At 47.6% G+C, this 20946-nt stretch overlaps 9 protein-coding genes and 1 non-coding gene across 12 annotated transcripts; 6 read left to right on the top strand and 4 right to left on the bottom strand.

Moving 5' to 3' along the window:
- Positions 1 to 211: 211 nt before the first annotated feature.
- On the top strand, positions 212 to 2521 carry FOIG_07346 (uncharacterized protein; the record flags this gene model as incomplete). The annotated part of the gene is made up of 6 exons (XM_031206869.1): positions 212 to 482; positions 550 to 559; positions 625 to 765; positions 824 to 1272; positions 1328 to 2211; positions 2264 to 2521. The coding sequence occupies exons 1-6, from the start codon at positions 470 to 472 to the stop codon at positions 2519 to 2521; spliced, it is 1755 nt and encodes a 584-aa protein (XP_031063988.1). The 5' UTR covers positions 212 to 469.
- Positions 2522 to 3121: 600 nt separating this feature from the next.
- On the bottom strand, positions 3122 to 5359 carry FOIG_07345 (uncharacterized protein; the record flags this gene model as incomplete). The annotated part of the gene is made up of 1 exon (XM_031206868.1): positions 3122 to 5359. The coding sequence occupies exon 1, from the start codon at positions 4964 to 4966 to the stop codon at positions 3122 to 3124; it is 1845 nt and encodes a 614-aa protein (XP_031063987.1). The 5' UTR covers positions 4967 to 5359.
- A 2632-nt stretch (positions 5360 to 7991) lies between these two features.
- FOIG_07344 (NADH-ubiquinone oxidoreductase 19.3 kDa subunit, mitochondrial) lies at positions 7992 to 9629 on the top strand. 2 transcript variants are annotated; one of them, XM_031206866.1, is made up of 4 exons: positions 7992 to 8364; positions 8469 to 8643; positions 8734 to 9047; positions 9102 to 9629. In XM_031206866.1, exons 1-4 carry the CDS (start codon positions 8322 to 8324, stop codon positions 9236 to 9238), a joined length of 669 nt encoding a protein of 222 aa, XP_031063985.1. In that variant the 5' UTR covers positions 7992 to 8321; the 3' UTR covers positions 9239 to 9629. The 2 variants fall into 2 exon arrangements, with proteins under 2 accessions (XP_031063985.1, XP_031063986.1); XM_031206867.1 differs by having other exon boundaries at positions 7992 to 8643.
- Positions 9630 to 10837: 1208 nt separating this feature from the next.
- Positions 10838 to 11270, bottom strand: FOIG_07343 (uncharacterized protein; the record flags this gene model as incomplete). Its single annotated transcript, XM_031206865.1, has 2 exons — positions 10838 to 11127; positions 11201 to 11270. 2 exons carry the CDS (start codon positions 11268 to 11270, stop codon positions 10838 to 10840), a joined length of 360 nt encoding a protein of 119 aa, XP_031063984.1.
- A 1452-nt stretch (positions 11271 to 12722) lies between these two features.
- On the top strand, positions 12723 to 13295 carry FOIG_07342 (uncharacterized protein). Its single transcript, XM_031206864.1, has one exon. It carries the CDS (start codon positions 12750 to 12752, stop codon positions 13143 to 13145), a length of 396 nt encoding a protein of 131 aa, XP_031063983.1. The 5' UTR covers positions 12723 to 12749; the 3' UTR covers positions 13146 to 13295.
- Positions 13296 to 13945: 650 nt separating this feature from the next.
- Positions 13946 to 14172, top strand: FOIG_07341 (uncharacterized protein; the record flags this gene model as incomplete). The annotated part of the gene is given in 2 exon segments (XM_031206863.1): positions 13946 to 13981; positions 13990 to 14172. Coding segments are annotated over 2 exon segments (219 nt in total).
- Positions 14173 to 14339: 167 nt separating this feature from the next.
- Positions 14340 to 14881, top strand: FOIG_07340 (uncharacterized protein; the record flags this gene model as incomplete). The annotated part of the gene is made up of 1 exon (XM_031206862.1): positions 14340 to 14881. The coding sequence occupies one exon, from the start codon at positions 14340 to 14342 to the stop codon at positions 14562 to 14564; it is 225 nt and encodes a 74-aa protein (XP_031063981.1). The 3' UTR covers positions 14565 to 14881.
- An 835-nt stretch (positions 14882 to 15716) lies between these two features.
- Positions 15717 to 15806, bottom strand: FOIG_07339. The gene has a single exon. It is a non-coding gene; the product is annotated as a tRNA-Glu (tRNA).
- A 220-nt stretch (positions 15807 to 16026) lies between these two features.
- Positions 16027 to 19339, bottom strand: FOIG_07338 (uncharacterized protein; the record flags this gene model as incomplete). Its single annotated transcript, XM_031206861.1, has 4 exons — positions 16027 to 16548; positions 17727 to 17749; positions 19035 to 19241; positions 19282 to 19339. The coding sequence occupies 4 exons, from the start codon at positions 19337 to 19339 to the stop codon at positions 16027 to 16029; spliced, it is 810 nt and encodes a 269-aa protein (XP_031063980.1).
- On the top strand, positions 18533 to 20464 carry FOIG_07337 (uncharacterized protein). 2 transcript variants are annotated; one of them, XM_031206859.1, is made up of 2 exons: positions 18533 to 19812; positions 19873 to 20464. In XM_031206859.1, exon 1 carries the CDS (start codon positions 19424 to 19426, stop codon positions 19739 to 19741), a length of 318 nt encoding a protein of 105 aa, XP_031063978.1. In that variant the 5' UTR covers positions 18533 to 19423; the 3' UTR covers positions 19742 to 19812; positions 19873 to 20464. The 2 variants fall into 2 exon arrangements, with proteins under 2 accessions (XP_031063978.1, XP_031063979.1); XM_031206860.1 differs by having other exon boundaries at positions 19912 to 20457.
- The last annotated feature ends 482 nt before the right edge of the window (positions 20465 to 20946 follow it).

The following is a 20946-nucleotide window of genomic DNA, read 5'->3' as shown; positions in this document are numbered from 1 at the left end:
GGCGAGTAATCCGCCCCGAGGCCGGGCAGCTGAGCCCAGGCCACAGGGTCAAGGCACAGTCCTCAATTAGCAGACACCCCCGCTATGAACCCGTCCGAACCCGCTATTTCCAAGCCATGGTAGTGCTGTTTGCGGGGTGATCTCGTGGTTGAGCCAGGGCAGCCTAATTAAGCCCGTTTCTATTATGTTTGATCGATCCATAGCAGAATAGGTCGACCAACCCAACCTACTGACTTTCTTGCACTTCACAACATCATTGCGTCGCGTTACATCGCAGCATGTAAAATACCTTCCAAGACTCTTGTCCACGGCCTCTTTTCCTCTTCAGCGAACCATGTGGTCGTCATCTGGGAGCGGCAAGAAGCCCGCGCAATCTGTAAGTGATGACTATCAGCGTCGAAGCTCTCTGTGCTCACAAGACTCGACGTAATGGCGCCCGCCTCTGCTAACAGCCCCACCGCCGCAGGAGATGGTCCAAGTCGGTATGTTCAGCGAGGAGTTGTGAGATGTCGAATATTTGCTGATAGAAGCTCGATTGCTTCGAGGCAGACCGATCAGAGTATGTATTAGCTGACATGGAGTTCCCTACCCTCCAAGCTTGTGCGCTGAAGCTTATACAACTAGGTCCGTATCGCCTTTTTGGAGACCGCCACCACGAGACAACTCTACTCCAAAGAGAAACATCACGTCGCCCACGGGCCATGGCTCAGGTCTTGTTGTTGGCGCCTCATATTCGCATGCGGATATGCTCAAATTTGACTCTTTGTCCGTTGGCTTGACCCTGCTCAAAGCTTAGTTCTTGTTTGCTGATGTCAATCGCCAGAAACCTCTCCAACTCGTCTCGACCACGAACACCTCCTTCTTCTTCTTCAGCTAAGATCCGGATTCAAGAAGCTTCTCCACCGCCGAAGACCACACCTGGAAAGAATGGTTCACCTCCATACAAGAGCTATATCAACTTTCTCTCCAACACCAACGATGACTGGAAAGCAGACGAGGACGACATGATGGGCTATGAGGATGACGATGGAGATGACTTTGGTCTGCCAAGTTTGTCGAGTATGAAGAGAAGAACACGGCGCATTGCCACACAGAACAAGCCCGAATCAAGTACATTATCACCGACAACAGAGGGGCCTCCCAATGCTCTCTCGGCGAGACGATATTCAAATAGTGCCGACATCGCAATTGAGCGACCCGCGCCCACATATCCCATGCCCAAAAAGAGTGAGGGGAAGATTCTTCGGCCTCAGTATAAAGAAATCTTAAAAGGTTTGCTGATCACACTTCAAAGCGCTGTCGCAGAAGTACTGACGATGACTTTCAGACCCCGCCAACGCTCTGCATCTCATCAACTATCCCACGGTTCCTGCCAATGCCACTCCCAAGGAAGCCGATGCCATAAACTCCCGAATTACACGTATTAATAAGTTTAAGAAGCTGTTACAAGCTTCCACTATTTCACTGCCTGACCTAAGGTCACTCGCCTGGTCTGGCGTACCACAAGAGGTGCGCGCCATTACCTGGCAACTCCTCCTCAGCTATCTTCCTGCGAATAGTGAGCGCCGGGTCGCCACCTTAGAGAGAAAACGGAAGGAATACTTGGATGGTGTACGACAGGCATTCGAGAGAGGAGGAAACGCCGCGACCACTGCAGCCAACACAGCCCCAGCCGGCCGAACAAGGGGCCTGGACGAGGCCATCTGGCACCAAATCAGCATCGATGTACCCCGGACAAACCCGCATATTGAGCTATACAGCTACGAAGCTACGCAGCGATCACTTGAGCGCATTCTGTATGTGTGGGCTGTACGACATCCTGCCAGTGGCTATGTGCAGGGTATCAACGACCTTGTAACGCCTTTTTGGCAAGTCTTTTTGGGGATTTATATTGGAGATCCTGATATCGAGTCAGGCATGGACCCAGGACAGCTCCCAAAGTCTGTGTTAGACGCTGTCGAGGCCGATTCCTTTTGGTGTCTGACAAAGCTTCTCGATGGCATCCAGGACCACTATATCGTGGCGCAACCAGGGATTCAACGCCAGGTTGCTGCTCTCCGTGATTTAACAGCACGTATAGACGGCAACCTGTCCAAGCATTTGGAAAGAGAAGGCATTGAATTCATACAGTTTAGTTTCCGTTGGATGAACTGTCTCTTGATGCGTGAAATCAGTGTCAAAAACACAGTTCGCATGTGGGACACTTATCTGGTTCGTCAACATCCATCTGCTGGCAACTCTCAAAAAACTAACTACTTGTCAGGCTGAAGAGCAAGGATTTTCCGAGTTCCATCTATATGTGTGTGCGGCCTTCCTTGTGAAATGGTCCGATAAGCTCCTGAGCATGGACTTTCAGGAGATAATGATGTTCCTTCAATGCCTTCCCACTAAGGATTGGACGGAGAAGGACATCGAACTACTCTTGAGTGAAGCTTTCATTTGGCAGTCCCTTTTCAAGGGTTCTGCCGCACACCTAAAAGGTCAACCGGCCCGCGAACCTGTTACGAACCTACAACTGTGAAGAATTCTGTTGTCTTGTACAGGGTTAAATGATCATATGGGAGCGACTTTTGGAGTTGGTTCACGGGCGTGGCATGGAGTTGTAGCAATGAGGCATTGCTACAATATATTGGCATCGTAATGAGGATGGAAATCATGATCAGTATCTTCCTCTTGTATCTGGTTCCTGACTGTACAAACTCGGCAAAGCATGAGCCTTTGTGAAGTGGTTTGGTATCATATTTATTATTTAGGGTGGATTAGCCCAACTTCCTACAGTCGAGAATTAAGAATTAGAGGACCCCTTCTATTCCATCTCGTCCTTATCTTTCATTCATCCAACGTCATTTGTTTTGGGGTATGCCTCAGTTACATGATTTTGCCTCCCAAGGTATAGAACGTTTCTTAGACGGTCAAGCGTCTTGAACGCATTGTATGCCATCCACATTATCTCAGATATCCAGCCCCTCATAGAGAAACAATCCAACTCCGGAACGCCAGGCCGTGAATATTAATATATACGTGAGCACCTAAACCATCCAGTTTGGTGGTGGATCAATGTGCTGTAAACATGTGCTGTAAACATGTGCTGTAAACATGTGCTTTCGAACCTCAACTCAGTTTACCGTATTGAATCCTTTCTGGGCTCTATCAAGTCTCTTATGAATCCAAGCTTCTCGCGGTCTTCATCGCAGACTCGAGCCCACTCAAGTAAGAGGCGCCAAGTGTACAGGCGCATATCTTCGCGACGCAAGACTTGGCTGGCCCAGTCTCTTCCTCTCTCAGCAATAAATCGCGCGGCGGTATCCCCACCAGCTTCTTCATCTGTAAAGAATTCGAGGATGGGGTAAAGGTCCTGAAAAGTGTTATCGAAGGGTACAAAGTGAACCCATGGAGTAAGACGGTCGTCATGCCATTCAGCATAGATAGTAGCCTTGAGAGGCATGCTCGAGGAACGTAAGAAGCCACGAAAACGGGCGCTGAATGAATTGCCGTCGGTATCAGGCAAAAATTTATAGCGGTACTGCTCCTTCATGGTCATATGCTTCAATTCGCGATAATAAGGAGCGACAGGATCACAGCCAACTTTTTCACATAGAAGACGTTTGAACCCGCAATCAGAGATCTGCATCAACCATTGACCAATAGTATTGGAGGTGCGATGGGTGCTGTTGTAATGGTCGGGATTTGGCAGTTGAAATGTCTTGGGCTTCACACCTTGATGCTCAACACTGTCAACATATGAGCCATTAAGCATCTGGATAAGACGGTGACGATGGAAGCGATGCCAGACATCAGCTCTCGGCTCGCCGCCAGAAGCATCACCTCTCCAAACAATGCCGGTCTTCTTGGCGTGCCATGCTGGACCCATCTTCTCCCCTCCAGAATAGAATTCGTCGGCAGTAAGGTACATGGCGCCAGGGATAAGGATCTCGTTGTTCATAGGAAGCTTAGATCCGCCAAACAATGGGATCAATTCGGTAGAAGTAGACAAACTGAGAGGCGCAACAAAGCTCCCGTGCATTTGGCGCAGATGTGGTTGCAAACAAGGATCCTGGGCAGCAGTCCAGTTTTTGATATAACCTTTATAAGCGTACTCGGGGTCCCAATTTGAGGGATATTCAACAGGAGCCTTAAAGTCTGAGACTTGTTGAACATTGCGTGACGGAGCGTTGGGGTCACACGTCACACGCGCGAGTTCCCAATAGTTAGCTGAGCTATTGTACCAGTAGGGATCGTAAGGCTGAGGTTTTTCGTCGTCGAGCTTGGACAAAGTCTTAAACTTTGTGACGACCTCCTTCATAGGAGCGATGCGCCGATTATCGCGTTCTTGATCGACAAATTTGGATAATTCGTCGAAAGGAACAAGAAGTCGAGGTTCATCCATGTAGTTGATTGGCATGTCGACGTCAGGCAAATCCTTTGCAAACTCTTCGACGAGGTTGGTCCATAGTTCAAGCCATGGCACACGATCGGTTACATCGCCCACACCAGTAGCCACGCCATTGCGAACTTTCACGACCCAATGCCAGGCGGATGCGCGCCTGGCTAGTGTGTGAGCGTCAAGCGCCCAATATGGAGCCAAATCCTTGTATATGCGATCGAAATAATCCTCTACCACAATGCTATTGGAAGCGAGTGCAGCCTCCATCCACTTATCGAAGCCTGGTGGTGGGTGACGTCCTCGGCGGGCGCGATAACGCTCAGCAGCATCGTAAAGATCATGGCTTCGTTTTGAAAGGAGGCTCTCATGGCGAGCGCGGGCATCTGCCATGAGCTTCTTAATTGGATGTTTTGGGCCCATAGTGACTGGGCCCTTAGGTTCTGTCACATCCCAGCCCTGGCTGCTGGTCCATAGTATATAATTGGTGATAGCGAAACATATGAGAAATAGGGTGCTGAGGTAGCGGAAGACTAATCGAGAAGGCCAGTTCGATAGCCATTGTTTGAACCGAGGCCACATCATGGCCACGGATATGATGTAAGATAATGCAGGGGGCGGAGGAGTCGGAGAGTCTATGCGTGCCACGGAGGAGCGGGAAAACGAAGCATCGACGGACGATTGCAAGCTCAGAGAGCGTGGCCCGAGGGCATTTTTAAGCAGGATATTATTCGGATTTGCGACGGAGAAGGATATGTTCGAGGCTGCTCTCGGTAAGAAATCGGGGGATCGCGGTGACTTTTGTCGCAGGAAGAGATCGAGGAGCAGGAGTAGATTGAACAGAAGAAACCAAGAGGAAAGGAAAGGTAAAGAAGGGTAAGATCAGACAAGTGAGATAAGAATTTGGTGAGTTGAGGTTGTGGTGTTGAGAAAGGTCAGGTGGAACGGGAACGATGTCCAGGACGAGTACCTGCCCTGTCGAGGTGGAAACTGGAAATCGCCGGGAAGTCGCAAGTCAAATCCCAGAATTGGTCCTGAGTGGAGGGGGGCGTTGGAGCGTGGAGAAGTTACTTGGAGATTTGCGGAGCCACCTGCATATTAACTTGAGCAAGGTGCTATAAAGCCAGGGTGGTGGTATTGGAGCTTTGTCGTTGTAGAGGCTGTCAATTGAAGAGATCAGGGTTCGAGGGGACAAAGAGAGACTCAGGAGCACCGCCAGGCTTTTCCTTTAGTCCTTGTCCTTCTAGGGCGAGGAGTCTTAGTTGGATCTCATCAGGATATCCAAGCTTCTAGCCAAATCCTCTGCATGTTAGTCACCATATGAAGTCCGCTTCTATGGAGATGTATCATGCTACGTTTTCTAAGGTAAAATAGGTTAGAACTTCGCTCCAGGGGAGCACCATGTACCGAACAGTTTATAAAGTCTATGAGTGAGTGTAGAGGGTCTTGGAGACGTGGTCAAGAAACATAATTAGGTTGTTTCATGTGATTCAGCAACACCCAAAGTCTAACCTAAACCTTGGACTTGTTATCACTTGATATTCGCATTCTTCAAGTCTTAGTCTCTCATAACACTTTCCACGTAGTACTGCCCATCCTTGAGAGACGCCCACTTTCCGTAGGAGGTGATAAAGTGACAGTCTGCAGCCAGAAAGGGGGAACCAGAGTCTCAGAACGGAAACTACTGTCCTGCCCGCGTTTAGCCATTAGCGGGGTGGCTTGGCGGTCCATATTAGTGATCGCAGGCCGGGTTCTATCCACTGAATTTAGTCTGGAATGCTATTTATGTCTTTAGCAACTATCAATCGAATTCACGTCCCTTTCGAATCTTTCACTTATGTATTGTTAATCTCTTAGAATTGCTCTCCTCACTGTGATGATAAGATGTTAATTAACATCAGCATCTTCACTACTGACTACCTACCTAGGATACGCCTTTATGCATGTCAAATTAGTCGCGTCTAGTTTTTGCTTTGGCGTGTGGTGGCTGACTTTTATCCATTTGCATATCCAAAGTGGCATAATAGCGGATGACGAGGAACGTGCCAACGTAACCATAAAATGTCTTTCTTTCGCACTACACTACGTGCGGTGTCTGTACTCCGTATGTGTTCAGGGTTCAATGTGAAGCATTCTGAACCATGAAAACTACCCTTGGTAATGCTTGTCACTTAGCCGACATTCAGTCCAAGGGTGAACCATCAACCAGCTGTCAACATAGCAAACCACTTTCGGGTCTAGCTACGGTCATTACGGTCAGCCATGATATGTGCAGATGCAGAGTCGCTTCATATATCCCTGTGTGTTAAATCCTTGAGCGGCGGGTCGATACGAGCAGCAACCGAGACTGCAAACATGGATCACAAAATAAATCAAACAAACAAACCCACTTGATTTCTCAAACTGAAAGACTCAATTGGCTCTTCCTTTAATTTTAAAGATCTGAAATGAAATCACTGCCACCCTACAATATGTTTTGTGCATAACCGACCTGTGATTGAAGATGCAGCTATCCCCGGCTCCGAAATGACAATCCCTGTCACTGATCCAGGTCAACTCATTTGTTTAGTTCAACCGCTGGAGCCAACCGCGAACTGGTTTTCACAAACTTCGTACTAGTAGTCAGTGAACGACCCCTTTCTCGCGTGGTAAGGGAGAGAAACTCTGGGGAAGATCTTCCGAGTTGCTTTATTAGTTTATTTTTAACGTATATTTAGATTATGAGCGAAACGATTATTCCCTCCTTGTTTAACTGATGGTCGATCAAAAATCGTAACCAATGGACGCTTGGCCAGAGACAGGAAGTTAAAGGCTCAGCTACAGTTAAACACAAAACCAAGAAGCAATACCCACAGAAACAAACAATATTGGCTTGGAAACTAATAATATTTCATTATAGTTTTATGATATTCAAGCCGTTGATCAGACCCGGAATGCACATCCCATACTTTCCTACCGAATCTCCTTTAAACTCATTGAATATCCCAATACTTCCAGGTTGATATTCACATCGAAATTCTCCGTACACTAAGGCAGCCAGACATAATCGCCACCCCAGCAGCTTAATTATTATCAACCATGGTTGGCAACTTTTAGCTGGCAGGGTATTGACTGATGATGCCCCTTGCACTGGCTTGCGCTTTTGTAACAAACCATTTCTGAAATATCTATTTTGGCACCGTCAATGCAAGCATGTAGGATGACAATAGCTGTACCAAAACGGCCTCTGAATTTCATAGAGGCCAATATACAGGCGAGAACAATGGAAACACAGTTTCTTGCATTTTTGAAACCCTGACATGTTGATGCGTCTGAGTAGTAGTCGACCCAAGATCTAGTGTTAAGCCAGTGACACTCCCATCTCCTTGCCCAAGCAATCAAGACACAAATCAACGAACACCAGGTATTCGCCACTGGCTTTAAGAACCAGAACACAAAATTTCATTTCAGTTCATGTCGATTGGAGAGAATTCGCTTGCTTCCCGTCAAGTGGTCTAGAGGCAATGTGAACGTCATGGATTTGGTAGCATGAAACTTTCTGAACCCAGTGACAGAGTGTGAGGCAAAACGATTCCCATTGAAACCTCAACAAGGAAAAAAACCCTCAAGTCTTTGAACTGTCTTCTCTCCCACCGCAGGAATAACTCCCAAAAGTCATTCACTTTCGACATCCATCTTTCTTAAAAGGTCCCCCGAGGTTATCACCAGAAGAGGAGCCCCACCAAGCCGGCTAATCCACGGCTTCGAGAAACCCGTCTCATCCAATCAGAATTGTCTTATTCCAGGTCGGCAAGCAAAGAGGCGAATCATTCAACATCAACCAAGAAAGCTTCGCTCCGCCAACGCCGTCAACTACGCCCGCGCCAATCTCCCCTCTTCAGGCTCTCTGATATCGTGCGATCGAGGTTCGCTCCTCTGCCGAATCGTTCTCTCGCCCGAAATGCTCTCTTCCACGCGGTCCGCGGCCTCAATGGCCCTCCGAGGTGCGTGCCTTGAACTCTTCCGGCCAGGCGGGCTTTATAGCTCGAACAACGAATTCGATCATCGCGACGCCAATACATGTTGCTGACTTTACTTGTTACAATAGTCAAGCCTACAACTGCTATTGTTCCTTTCCGAACTACCGCTGCCGCCTTCACGACCAACTCTCGCCGCGATGCTAGCGCCCTCCAGACTCACTCAGCAACTGGTGTAGGAAAGGTTCGCAGAGAGGTTCCGCTGCCCAGCGAGATTGCTCCTAAGGGTGCCTTGCAGTATGCGCTGTATGTTATTCCTGCAACCTTCGCTTGTGTCGAGAAAATCGCATTCGTTACCGAAATACTGGACCAGCATTAATCTGTTCCATTCAACAGGACCACACTTGATGCCGTCACCAACTGGGCTCGTCAGTCCTCCCTTTGGCCCATGACCTTCGGTCTGGCCTGCTGTGCCGTCGAAATGATGCATCTCTCCACCCCCCGATACGATCAGGATCGCCTCGGTATTATTTTCCGTGCTTCGCCACGACAGTCCGATGTCATGATTGTTGCTGGTACTCTCACAAACAAGATGGCTCCTGCTCTTCGACAGGTTTACGATCAGATGCCTGATCCCCGCTGGGTTATTTCCATGGGTTCATGTGCTAATGGTGGTGGATACTACCACTACAGCTACTCTGTCGTCCGAGGTATGTCTTATCCTCCTCCCACTCAACTCCCACCCAAATTAACCCCATAACCAGGATGCGACCGTGTAGTTCCTGTTGACGTCTACGTGCCGGGCTGCCCTCCTACGAGTGAAGCATTGATGTACGGAATCTTCCAGCTACAGCGGAAAATGAGGAACACCCGCATTACCCGACATTGGTACAGAAAGTAAGGATTCAAAGCAGAGGAGTCGATCAGGAATCAAGATCCAGCCAAATTGCGTCGAGGCAGTACTTTCAATGGATCTAATCAAGGGAAATGTAGTGGAATGGCTGTCGTTGAGGAGGATGGCGCCCATGGAAGCATGTACAATTTAGACAGCTCCATCTCCTATGTTAAAGTTTGTAGAATTTACTTTCCTTGCTAGAGGACAAGGAACCAAAGGCATTATTCCCAATTCGTTAAAAGCTTTAGTGCACTTTGTGGTTGAGTTGGTATGTTTGCTTGAGACATATTTCATCCACAAAGAGGTAGCGCGACCTTTTGAACACACCAGGTCGAATGCTTGTTGTTTTACGAATAGATTACCATCTACAACCACTTCATTAATTAAGCCCGGGCCCTTTTAATAAGTGTCGGCTTTGACCGTAAAGTGACTGTGATAGTAGTAGAATCTGAGTTCCCCTTAATGTGAGCAATTATATCAGGAGAATCCTTAAAATGTCGATAAGTATCCTGGATTCCATAAGCTTTGAAGTGTAAAGAAGAAATTCTAGATCGGTCCTGGGTTCAGAGTATGGTAATAACAGCGGTGAACATTTCTCCGTCTTGAATGGCATTTGGTTGACAAGGAGCAAGATTGGTCTCACTAGTTTCCAACAAGAAACAGGATTCGGATGATGGCCCCTTCTTGACGTATGAGAAATCCATTCTTTGAGACCACATTTCTAATAGCTGTTATGAATCCATATCGAAATTTGTATTCGGACTGCTACCCAGACTCAGGGGTAATTATTCATAGTTCTCCTGGCAGCCACCAGCGAAGCACCAAGATGTGCCTTATGTGGCTGACAGGAATAAAAGAATAAACTCCAGAAAGAGAGAGAGAGAGAGTGTGTGTGTATGTGTGTATGTCAAGGCCAGAGATCTCTCAACCAAGTCGCACGTCAAACTCTGCAGAAAGGGGTACACGTACAATCTGAACATGTGTATATTACTTTTATTTCTCTGCGATAACGTTTCTTCCTCCCAAATTACCAAAGTTCATACAATGACATCTTGTCCTATTCATTGCTTGATTTCAATGTATTCTTGTTCCCTTGTAGGGCGTAGCCATTTAATGTTACTTATCATCAGGAGAATTCGGCTTTCTTGCTCTTCTGTAACACATAATGCATTTGGCCTGATCTCTTCAGCCATAGAATGTTATCTTTGTTCGGGGACACCCATAACCAGAGCAAACATTTCAGTCGCCTTAGGCCAGCCACTGTTCATGAAGAGATCTGTTACCGTATGTAAGTTCTGCAGGTGGCTTATCATGACGGTGCTTTTGCCGATATTGAAAGCAAGATAGGCATATCCGATTATTGGCTTGTCCGTGTATAAGGTTCGTGAACATCCGGTCAACACTGCACTGAGAGCAGAAGACTCTTGCCGTTTTCCTGGAACCCATGTGACGCCACTGTCCCCTGTTGAAATTGACTTGCGGAGAACTGTTGCTCGAGTTTCAAATGCAGGCAATTATCCCGTGCATCGGGTAGTGTCAGCTGACTGTCATATACAATACCGGCTTGCCAAGTTGTTGGGAAGACTGTCAAGTTCCATCTCATCGTCAAAAGATTTCTCGTGGCCACTGAAAGAAGAGTTCCATCCCAAGGAAGCCGCTTAACTGGTCTTCCTCTTCCTTTGCCACAATCTCTCCGTTCGTCCCTGCCTTCATCCATTTAATGATCTCATGACGGGTGATCTTTCTGGCGTAACTCTTGTTGTAGTCCGAGACTTGGCGAGCCTCAACCGCGTCTTGGTTCGCACAGACGACCCCACAAGCCTCGTAGATATCGCCGATTGCCGGATCGATACCCGCGTTCTTGAACGACGATAGTTTTGATTGTGAGTTCCGGACTTTGGAGAGAATTTACGCTTGTTAGTCGTGAAGGGTTCCAGAGAAGTCAGCAGCCCCGTCCTTGAGGCGTACTGGTGATAAAGGCTTTATCTCGCCCTCTGAGGTTCTCTTTAGGGACTTTGGAGTCAAGTCCTGGCTCCATGTTCCAACGCAGGGATCGGACTCCTTGACCACCCTCTTTGGAGGAAGGGGCAAGGAAGAAGATCCCGTTAAGCCATCCCAGCCACCCTCGAAGATGGGCTCCATATAACTTTGACTACATCTTGTCCGTAAGAAGTGGCTTGATCCTGTGAAAGGTGTAGATAGCAATGTAGTTATCATCTAGTTCGAATTTGCTGAAACATTTAGGATGAGCTATGTTTTGTCCTGGAGACGGAGTCTCAGAAGTGCTCTCTTCAGCCATGGCTCGGATCCAGAGTGATGAGATGGGAGGGTGACATTGCTCCCGTTATGGGGTTAATATTTCTCGCTTTCAAAAGTGCACTTGGCTACCTCGGACCCTGACTCTGGAAGAGTCAGAGCATGATTCTCGGCCACGAGATTTCTTTTAGAATTGGTCATGCAAGGAGTAGTAGATGATATAAAAAGGGGGAGATTTTGAATCTCGAGGTCTTTAATGGAAGAGGCTTGGGCAGGGCGGCGATCGATGAGAGTGGAGGTTGATGCAAAGAATGGGAGTGCAGGGAGAATAACAGTCTATATGGTTGATATTGTGTGTGTGGGTGTATTCATAACTGGTAGTGGTGATGGGGAGCGGAGAAATACTTTTGTAACGAAGAAATGCCCGGAATTAGACCTGAGTTTATCATAATACTTAGGATAACTTTAGGATCTAGACAAAAGTTTTAGGGAAGTTAATCCTAAGTTTAGTACTGTTAGCAATGCAGCAACGAAATCAATGCGATTCTCAGCACTGCTTGCCATCTGCTGCCGGCTCCATGTTTGTGGAAATCCTTTACTACTACGGATATTTTTTCTCTTCTACCAACAACTTCCGACTAGGCACCTGGCAAGCAAACAACCCACGGGAGTTGCCAGTTGAACAAATGCTTTTATAAAACATGCCAGGGGTGCCAGTTGTGTTAAATATCGCCTGAGCAGGGCAGAGTGGAGGCCACTCATCGGAGTAAGCAGAAAGTGAGCTGCATAGAACGGGTTTGTCATTACTTCCATTAACAAATAGAGACCTCTCCTTCAAGAGACTCGCGGTATTCACCCCTCAAGCGGTGGTGGCAAACACTGTTAGAGTGGTTGCACAGTTTCTGCTTCCGCATCTTACTCCTCCAACACACACTCACAGGCTGCAAAGCATATTTGGACGGCCAAAAATAATTCATCAAGCCATCTGAGGCCTTTACCTTTTTATTCTCCCCGGAGACACTTTCTCGGTCAAAGGCTTTCCCGCCGACAGGCTTCTCTGTCTCCCAGGCTCTGCCTGCGCCTCAAACAGGCCGCACTCAATTCCCGCGGAGAGTCTCCAGCCTATTTTCAAGATGATATTGGATGATAGTATCCTAATATCATCATAAACTATTATAAACTATTAAAGTAAGTATCCTAACATCATCATAAATATCCTCATTAATTCCCCACCAGACCACACAACACGCGCCCTCTACCAATGGTGCCAGCAGAGGCGCAGAATGAGACGGATGCCAGGTTGCCGCCAGGTCTACTCACTTCGACCTTAGTCATGTCCCTCAAAACCGTGCGCCCTATATATAAAAGCGATTTCGTGGATGAAGAAACCCTCGAGACACTGTACGACCAAGTGCTCGTCGAAATCTACGAACGGGCTGGCGTCACTAGTTTCCTTCGCGGACATCTTCCAAACTACCACAAAGCTACTCGCAAGATGTTAATGAGTGACCATGGTCTGCTTGGGGCAGACTATTCACGAAGTCCTCCCAACTACAGAACTTTCCGCAGACAGGCCGAACGCGTCTCTGAAGTCGAGAAAGCAAAACTCTCCCCTGCCGTCCTCGAGGGTTGCTTAACCAGAACAACGTTTCGATGATCTGCAACAACCAAGTTGTCAAGTGGCTGAACCTAGCGATCAAGATGCCCAAGTACCAAAATGAAACCTTGATGAACATCATCAACCCAGAAGTCAAAGTCCTCATGAGAGATGAGAAACGAGTTTCCTCTGACAGTTTTAACGGATGGAACTCTCACCACGCGCATATCGAAGTTGGTATTATCAGGTACAGCCTTGTAGCAAGGCCCAGATGACAAGAGTACTACGCAGCAAGGACCAGATTACTAGTCAGCGCAATCTGACTTCTTCATTAATACTCCGAATTGTAAGTCCAGTTCCTTCCTGTGAACTTCCAAAGATGCGAAGAGTCCTAAACTGCACCGCCGATCGCACTTACAGAGACCGACACATCTATTGATATCGCCTCCAAGCCCTCAAAGGCGGCTGTTACTCAACACACCAATCAATGCCTTACCTCAGTAGGCTTTCAATGAGAAGTCTCCCACACGAGTCAAGTGTTCACTCTATGAGTACGCACGATCCAAGGCTACTGATGAGCCTGAGACTTGGTCTGACGTACATTATGTCTGAAACGAGCTGGTCAACAACCCTGACGGGTATGCTCTGAACAAGACCAAGCATCATGAGGCTTTTCAAAGGCTTATGCTTACCGCTATCGATGACGTAGACATTGCCTTTGGTACACCTGTCGCTTTGGCAGAGCTGACAACTATCACAACTGGTTTCCAGACGAGGCGGCGCGACTAAATGAGAATACGTCTCTATAGCTTCAGTCATCACTGAGCATTTTCGTTGGAGATACAAAACAGTTCTCACCCATGGCTCTTGCTCATGGCCAGTCGGATTTCAAGTCTGTTTACAGCCCTTAGCGAGAAGTCAGTTCTTCGAATGGATGGAAGCCACTGGCGATGTCATGTTTGTGCTCAAGCGCAACCATCGTGCCAGGCGCCATGCTGCCGAGTTCGTGATCGAGGCGTTCTGTGGCCGTGATATCTCCATCGTCTATCGGGATCCTACCGAAGTCACTACATCCCTCCATGAGTAGTTGAGGGCAACATTCGATGCTCGTGGCAACACCATCATGACCCGCCCCAAAGAGCCACAGGAGACCTTTGTCGATTTCTCGTTCACCAAACATTACCATCTGAACCACGTCATGCAGCTGATCATCCAAATGTACCGCGACAGTAAGATCCTGAATGTAGCCAGAACATGGCGTTTCATGTGGGATGCGGTTTTGCTCTAATCATCACTGGTTACAAAGCGCAGAAGAATATATATCAAGGACCTCTGGCTAAAGTATATGTGGTGAGGATGCCCAACGGCCTTTTCGATATTCGAACTGCCGACGGATCTCCAAGCTTTGGTGCCACCATCTTCGACACTGGGATCGGCTGGGGCTTCACAGCCAAGAATCCCGCCTCACTGTCGCATTGAGCCGGGCCAAAACAGGCACTTACATTGTGGGCCAAGAATAAGAACTGTACAGCACCTCCCTTATCGATGCTCATCGAGTACCTGGAAGAGCGTCAGTCGTTCATAGAAATCTCTGTCAAGGTCAATTTCACTATGAGGGCCATCATGTGTGAGAACTGTATCCAGCCAGGTCCGTTCATGGATGAGAACCTTTACAAATCTCGTTGTGTTCGATGCAAGTGTAGGCGCCGCATAACTTGCGATGCCAGATGGGCTGTTTGGCTTCTTGGAAAAAGGAGGCTGGGTCTGTATCAAGATCTTGGCCGATCTTGTTACTGCCCCAAAGTTATTATAATGTTATCCTAAGCTTAGGCCTAGTATAATCATAAATTATACGAAATTTATATAGTTATCCTAAGTTTAGGGTTAATTGCGCATTTCTTGGAGTCCTACGAACGACACGAGTCATCCGTTCCTCATTTCAATATATGAGTAGTTGATAGCATTGGCTCTTAGCAACATTCAACCTCGTTAATGGTACTAAAAGTGTCAACGAATTTGTCAAAATCAATGGTCAAGTGCCTGATAATGCCAATGCATACAGCTCACGGCCCTGTAGCCTTTAGTGATATGTAACTTACTGAGTGATATCTAATAGATTAATGGCACCACCTTGACCCTCGGTGATAAATGTATCACTCACTACTCAATGGAAGGACGCAAAACTTTCATGCGCAAACCTAAAGGATGTTATCCTTGACGCGACCGACGGTCAAGGATATAGAGGATGCTTTCAGCCAAGCGATCAACACGAGAGAAACAGGATCGGCACCTACAACAAGGAAGTCTGCAAGCACCATACGCAGAAGTATATTCGGCAAGTCTCTAAGACTGGCTTGGTTGCTCAACCTCTTATTCAACGGGAGTCCTTGCGAGCGACTTTACCAGCTGCACGGCGGAGTTCTGGTCAACAACCAACGCTCGACGAGGCGCTCGCCCACCTCAAAGATCGGTCTTCATGGTTTTTAGGAGATAATCACTATGGAAAGAAAAGTAGCATGTTCAGGATAGAAGGCCTAGCCACATAGCATAAGTATCTGTGCATCTGGATAACTCAATGATCGAGAGAATTTACTGAAGCTATCTGGCATTGATATGGATCGCAAAAAGTAACTCCGGTACAGGGAATCGAACCCTGGGCTCCGCGGAACTGATCTCTCAGGTTGTGAGAGCGCGAAATGTTAGCCACTACACCATACCGGATAGATCTGATGCTTTGTTAATGAGTGTGGCATTGGGGGCCGCCAAATCGACACGCCCGCACGGTTTGCCAACCCACAAGAGGTCTACTACCTTAGTTCTATACAGAGCTCAGTACTGTTGGGGGGCAGAACCATGCATACTGTAACCTCCGACACTGGCTCGATTGTCGAATGACTTGGATTCTCAAGTCTAATGTCTATCTTTCAGTTATACAATCGCATTACAGCATCCAGAGCAGAAGCCCAATCCTTAAAGGTTTCTTCAAGGAAGCTTCGAAAGCCCTTGATAGTAAGTATGGGGGGTTCGCAACCTTCGGGAGTTCGGAGTACATCTGAAATAGAGGATGGACCTCCCCGAATACCAAGTCTTCAGGCCCATCGGCATCCTGGCCAGCCGGCTGAGACGCAGATCGAGATACGTCACTCAACACATACTCTTTAGTTAATTCTTCGTCTTCGATACAGGCAGGGAGCTGGTGGCCGTTAAAGTTGAGTCGAGGAGGTCCATATCCCGGAGGACCATAGCCAAGGGGACCACCATTACTAGTAGGACCACGTTCAGTAGGGCCAGGGTCATTACGGTCAATAGAGCCACGACGACGCTGGGGAGGAGATTGGCTTCGGGGACGTTGGTAGCGATACTTGTAACGATGATGCTGGTAAGGGGATTGACCATCAGCAAGTCGCTCTTCATAGTAGTAGTCAGGGGACTTATAGGGGCATTGGTGGTGAGAAACAGCATCCTAAGCTGGTTCTGGGTAAAGAGTTCACCCCACGAGCAATTATCACAGTATCGGATTGGAACCGGTTTTTGACTGACGTATTCTCTGGGTGGAACACCTTGCAACGAGCTCCCAAGGACCCTATTCTTAGCAACAAGTCAATTCACGACAGTCATATCGTCGTCGGCAAACTCAATGTTACCCTCCCACTCACCATGGAACAGATTAAGTCAAGTGTCACGGAGCAACGACCCGAACGCTGTGCAAATGCGCCGGTATATTTTGGGCTTACCCTCAACTACGAAACTGGCTCTATCTTTGGACCTGGAAAGGCGAAGGCGGTTCTAACCTACACTCTGAAAATGTGCGTCTGGACCCTGACATGGACGATGTTAAGATCCGTGCGGAAGCGATTTACAACTACGACGCTGCCGAAATACGACTAGTAAGGGACTACAACAGGGACAATGTAAGGGCCAACGCTCGCCGTGCAATCAAGAAGTGGTCGCAGGAAGGATCACATAAACGCAACGATGAAGACTCATTCTATTGGAACTGAGTTATTAGTAAATTCCCCAGGGCATTCTGTCTAATAAACGTAGCCAGTATCCCTTTTACTCATGTCCCCCATCATGAGGCTACTTTTATCGACCTGGAATGACTTGAGTTCTGCACCTTTATGCTGCTGAAGATTCGACTTAAACACATCTCACGTTACCGCCTAGATGCCTCACTCAAGTACTTTCTGTCCACGAATAGTCAGCCTTCTTTCTAAGCAGTAAGCCGTCGTCAAGATATTGCAAAATATCTTCACGAGTTTCAAGAGCCATCGGAAATTGACCAGCAAAGTGATTCAGGGGTATGCTAAGACCTTCTATACTCCACAAATACTGGCTGGAAGAAAACAATATTGAATGCATCTACATGAACTGCCGCCGGAAACCTGCACTGGGGTCTGTCGAGTTTAGTTCAGGTTCTTGGAGGTCTTCCCCTTGCGGCGCCGTGGCACTGTCAACTACTGTCAACAACTGTCAACAGAATCACCCACGGCCGATAACCCCCTACCTTAGGGCAACCGAACCCCCTTTTCGTATGTACACAGAGTTGAATTGTTGCTGCAGAAACAAAATCCTGCTCGGCAGCCTCTCTTGCTACAAAACTTCTCCCTCCTCCTCTTCCCTCTTCCCCTCTCATTTCACCTCAGCATCAGCACCACCACAACCTGGTAAGTACAGTATTCCCAAAGGCACACCTTCGATTTATCGAGGACAAAATAACTCTGATACTTAGAGATAACAGTGACAGCTGTTTCCCTGTCCCGCGATGTTGTGGGTCGCTCAAGAAGAGGAGGAGAATAAGTCCGATGGACAATCCCCAAGCCATCCAGAGCATGCTCTGGTAATTGCCACTCATTTCTGAGTAAAAGACAGGGCCTAAGTAACTGGTCCCCTCTGGCTCGCAACCAAGTGTACCGCATTTCGTGCTGGCATCGATTGCGGAGTTTTCTTTTATCCAACGTCTCTTCTAATGAGACACACCCTACCCAAATAAGAAACTTGTAAGTACCTACCTACACCAAGCAAATCATGACAATATACAAAATGCTAACTGCCCAGGATTTGATCTGATCAGATACAAACAGATATCGATTCTTCAGATCACTATCCTACGACAACAAAACACCCGTCTCTTCACATAATCATTGGCTCTTCATTTCTATACCCAACATCAAAACCAAAATGAAAAAGGCCTTCTCCGCAGCTCTGTTTTGCACATCGCGTTTATCACACAAAGCATGCGCTTTTCTTGCATGAATATTCTACTTTCGTTTTGTTTCCCAGATCAGCAGCAATACAACTCTTTCGCAAAATCCCTTCACAAACCCCAGCTCGGATCTACATATCTACAGTGGCCCGAGGATAATCTGCATGGCATGAAAATTGCTGGTTGGTTGGCTCAAAAAGCAATATGAGCCAGAGACTCGTCCTTATTGTCTCTGGTATACCTCGTGCAATAATAAACTTTGCACCAGGCTTGAGGCGCGCGTCGGACGAAACGCGCTTAACTGTACCTCGTCCATCACCACGTTGCCCCCCGACTTTCGGGTTGGTGTTTGGGTTTTATTCCTTTTCGCCTTCAATAACTACTATCGACTGTCAACAACTGTCATATGGATCATCGAACAACACCACCACTATTTCCGTGACTTTCTGTGCCTTCTCGACCCCCCTCTGACAACTTCCCACCCCTTCACGAACTCATATCTGTCATCATTTGCCTCCGCGAGCTCATTCTTATCATCGTTTGTATAGGATGGATCCAAGCTTCTTACATCCCCAGACTCACCATGACTTCCATCAAGGTGTGCTTTATCGCGATCTCGGTGAGATTGATACAGAGACGGGTAGCTCAGCAACCGATATGAATGGCGCCAGATTCCATCATAATGAGCATAGGGAACAACGTTGTCTGGAGACATGTCTTTCTTCTTCAAGATATCGGCTTACAGATCATCCGATTTTCCTTCACCATGGCAGTTGGACTAGGAGGTTCATGGAACCAACCTCCTGCTGGGCCATCCTGGTCAATTCTCCATGAGTCAAGAGGGTGGATTTTTTTGAATGCAATACCCTCGCACTGGTTTAAATGACTGGGTTGCCTTCTGTCGAACGGAACTATATGCGTTGACATCCTGCCCTTTCGCTTTCGGTGGACTGGATGCATCTTAGAGTTCCTGACCACAACATTACCTACAGACCTTGCCAAGTTCAATTAGGGAGATCAGACCAACGTCGGAATGATCGAACGGCATTGTTTCACCAGGAACTCAAATACATCTTTCTCTCTCGCGCTTGCAACCAATGGTATCCAAGACCCAACTTGGTGATGCAGAGTGATGTGCTCAGCTTTCGGGATAGTCTCGCGGTTGCACGTTCCCCAACGGGTATCTGGGCTTAACGTTCGTTTCCTCCACCAGCAGAAACACGCGCCCGCTGTCTTGTTCACTCGCGTTATACTCTTTCTTCCAATCGCTGATTGTGTCATCGCATTCCAAGCCAACGCTACCAAGGGCTCGGAGTACGTGACTCAGCTGGCCATGACGGAACAGGTGTTATATCTGAATTGCCAGGCTCAGAAGACAGGTTGCTGGAAGCTCAAGTCAACCACCATAATCTCGATTATTCAACGGCTGGCGACGAAAACCGGTATCTGACGGAACTCTTGGTGACACATTTCTGCGTCTCCTTGGCTGTACCTTCGAACTTCACCAATTGCCCATCATTTGTAAGTCATCACCGTGCCAGCCTCCCCTTGCTTTCTTATATCTAATGTGCTTCCCCCCAGGGACTTCAACTCCAGACTAATGGTTTGTTTCATCTCAAGTCCAACTTCACTCTCGTGCTTGCTGCATCGACATCTACGAGTTGCTGCGGACCGATCCTGGCTTGACACCTTCGGCTCTTTCCGGCTGTCAACGACAACTGATATCGATCGGACATTCTTTGCTGCGACATCGAGATCGTGTACATGATGCGCAATGCTCCGAGGGTATGACAGAAAATTGAACTCGCGTCTGGCCAATTGATACTCCACGAAGCTCACTCCAGCGTCAAGTGGTACATCAGGCTCAAATTCAAGCACATCCAGACCCGGGTAGACGCATAGACGACTACTGCTGTCAGCTATCGCTCATGATGGAGTCGAGACAGTAAGTGTCGTTGGTGCTGATAAGCTCACTGTAGTTGGAGACAATCAGGCGTTGGCTGGTACAGAAAGATGCGAGTCTATCGATCTGATCGGGTTCGAAGGGAAGGAGGTGCTATTTAGCACAGATGATTCATCCAGCTATAGATGTATGGGGACTATACAGATATTCCTGATTACACAGACTGTACTGAAATCTAAGTCTTGCCCTAACGTTGTCACTCCTTGTTCATGTTGCAGTGCCTCTATTCCTGATCATTTTTTTAACAGCCCATCCCTTGGGTCAAGTAGGAAGACAGAAAGCCATTTACCAGCAGATACTTGAGCCCTGATGCAAATGAAATGTAATTGATTGACAGACAGAAGCCAACTCCCGGACCCTTTCCCACTCTCCTGTGTCATCTCTAGAATCTACTGTATTCTGTTTATTCACAGGACCCCGAGTGGCTTTGCTCGCTCCACAAAACATGGAGTCTTCAGGGAGTACAGCATGGTTTTTCTTTTTCAAATAGCCAATTCTGTACGTTCTGTGACAATATTGGCCACCCGAACATTCCCTTGTCCATTGATACTCGCAGCAGAGCAGAATTTTGCGCTTCGGGTCGCCTACTTCTGTTGACAGATGCCACCTCAACGCCGGAGTCCACAACTTCGGCATTACGAATAATGCCATATCGTATGCGACTTGAACCTTCTTTTTCGCCAACCCTGCAG

Source organism: Fusarium odoratissimum (assembly GCF_000260195.1).
Source record: "Fusarium odoratissimum NRRL 54006 unplaced genomic scaffold supercont1.10, whole genome shotgun sequence".
Taxonomy (NCBI): Eukaryota; Fungi; Ascomycota; class Sordariomycetes; order Hypocreales; family Nectriaceae; genus Fusarium; species Fusarium odoratissimum.
This window is presented reverse-complemented; position numbering and strand designations above follow the sequence as displayed.

Excerpts from the sequence above, each read along its gene's own strand:
- FOIG_07337 (XM_031206859.1), top strand. The coding sequence starts at position 19,424 with ATGTGCTCAGCTTTCGGGATAGTCTCGCGGTTGCACGTTCCCCAACGG.
- FOIG_07344 (XM_031206866.1), top strand. The coding sequence starts at position 8,322 with ATGCTCTCTTCCACGCGGTCCGCGGCCTCAATGGCCCTCCGAG. Across the intron at positions 8,644-8,733 it reads GGTGCCTTGCAGTATGCGCT|GACCACACTTGATGCCGTCA; the intron begins GTATGTTATTCC and ends TCCATTCAACAG. Across the intron at positions 9,048-9,101 it reads CAGCTACTCTGTCGTCCGAG|GATGCGACCGTGTAGTTCCT; the intron begins GTATGTCTTATC and ends CCCCATAACCAG.
- FOIG_07342 (XM_031206864.1), top strand. The coding sequence starts at position 12,750 with ATGGTGCCAGCAGAGGCGCAGAATGAGACGGATGCCAGGTTGCCGCCA.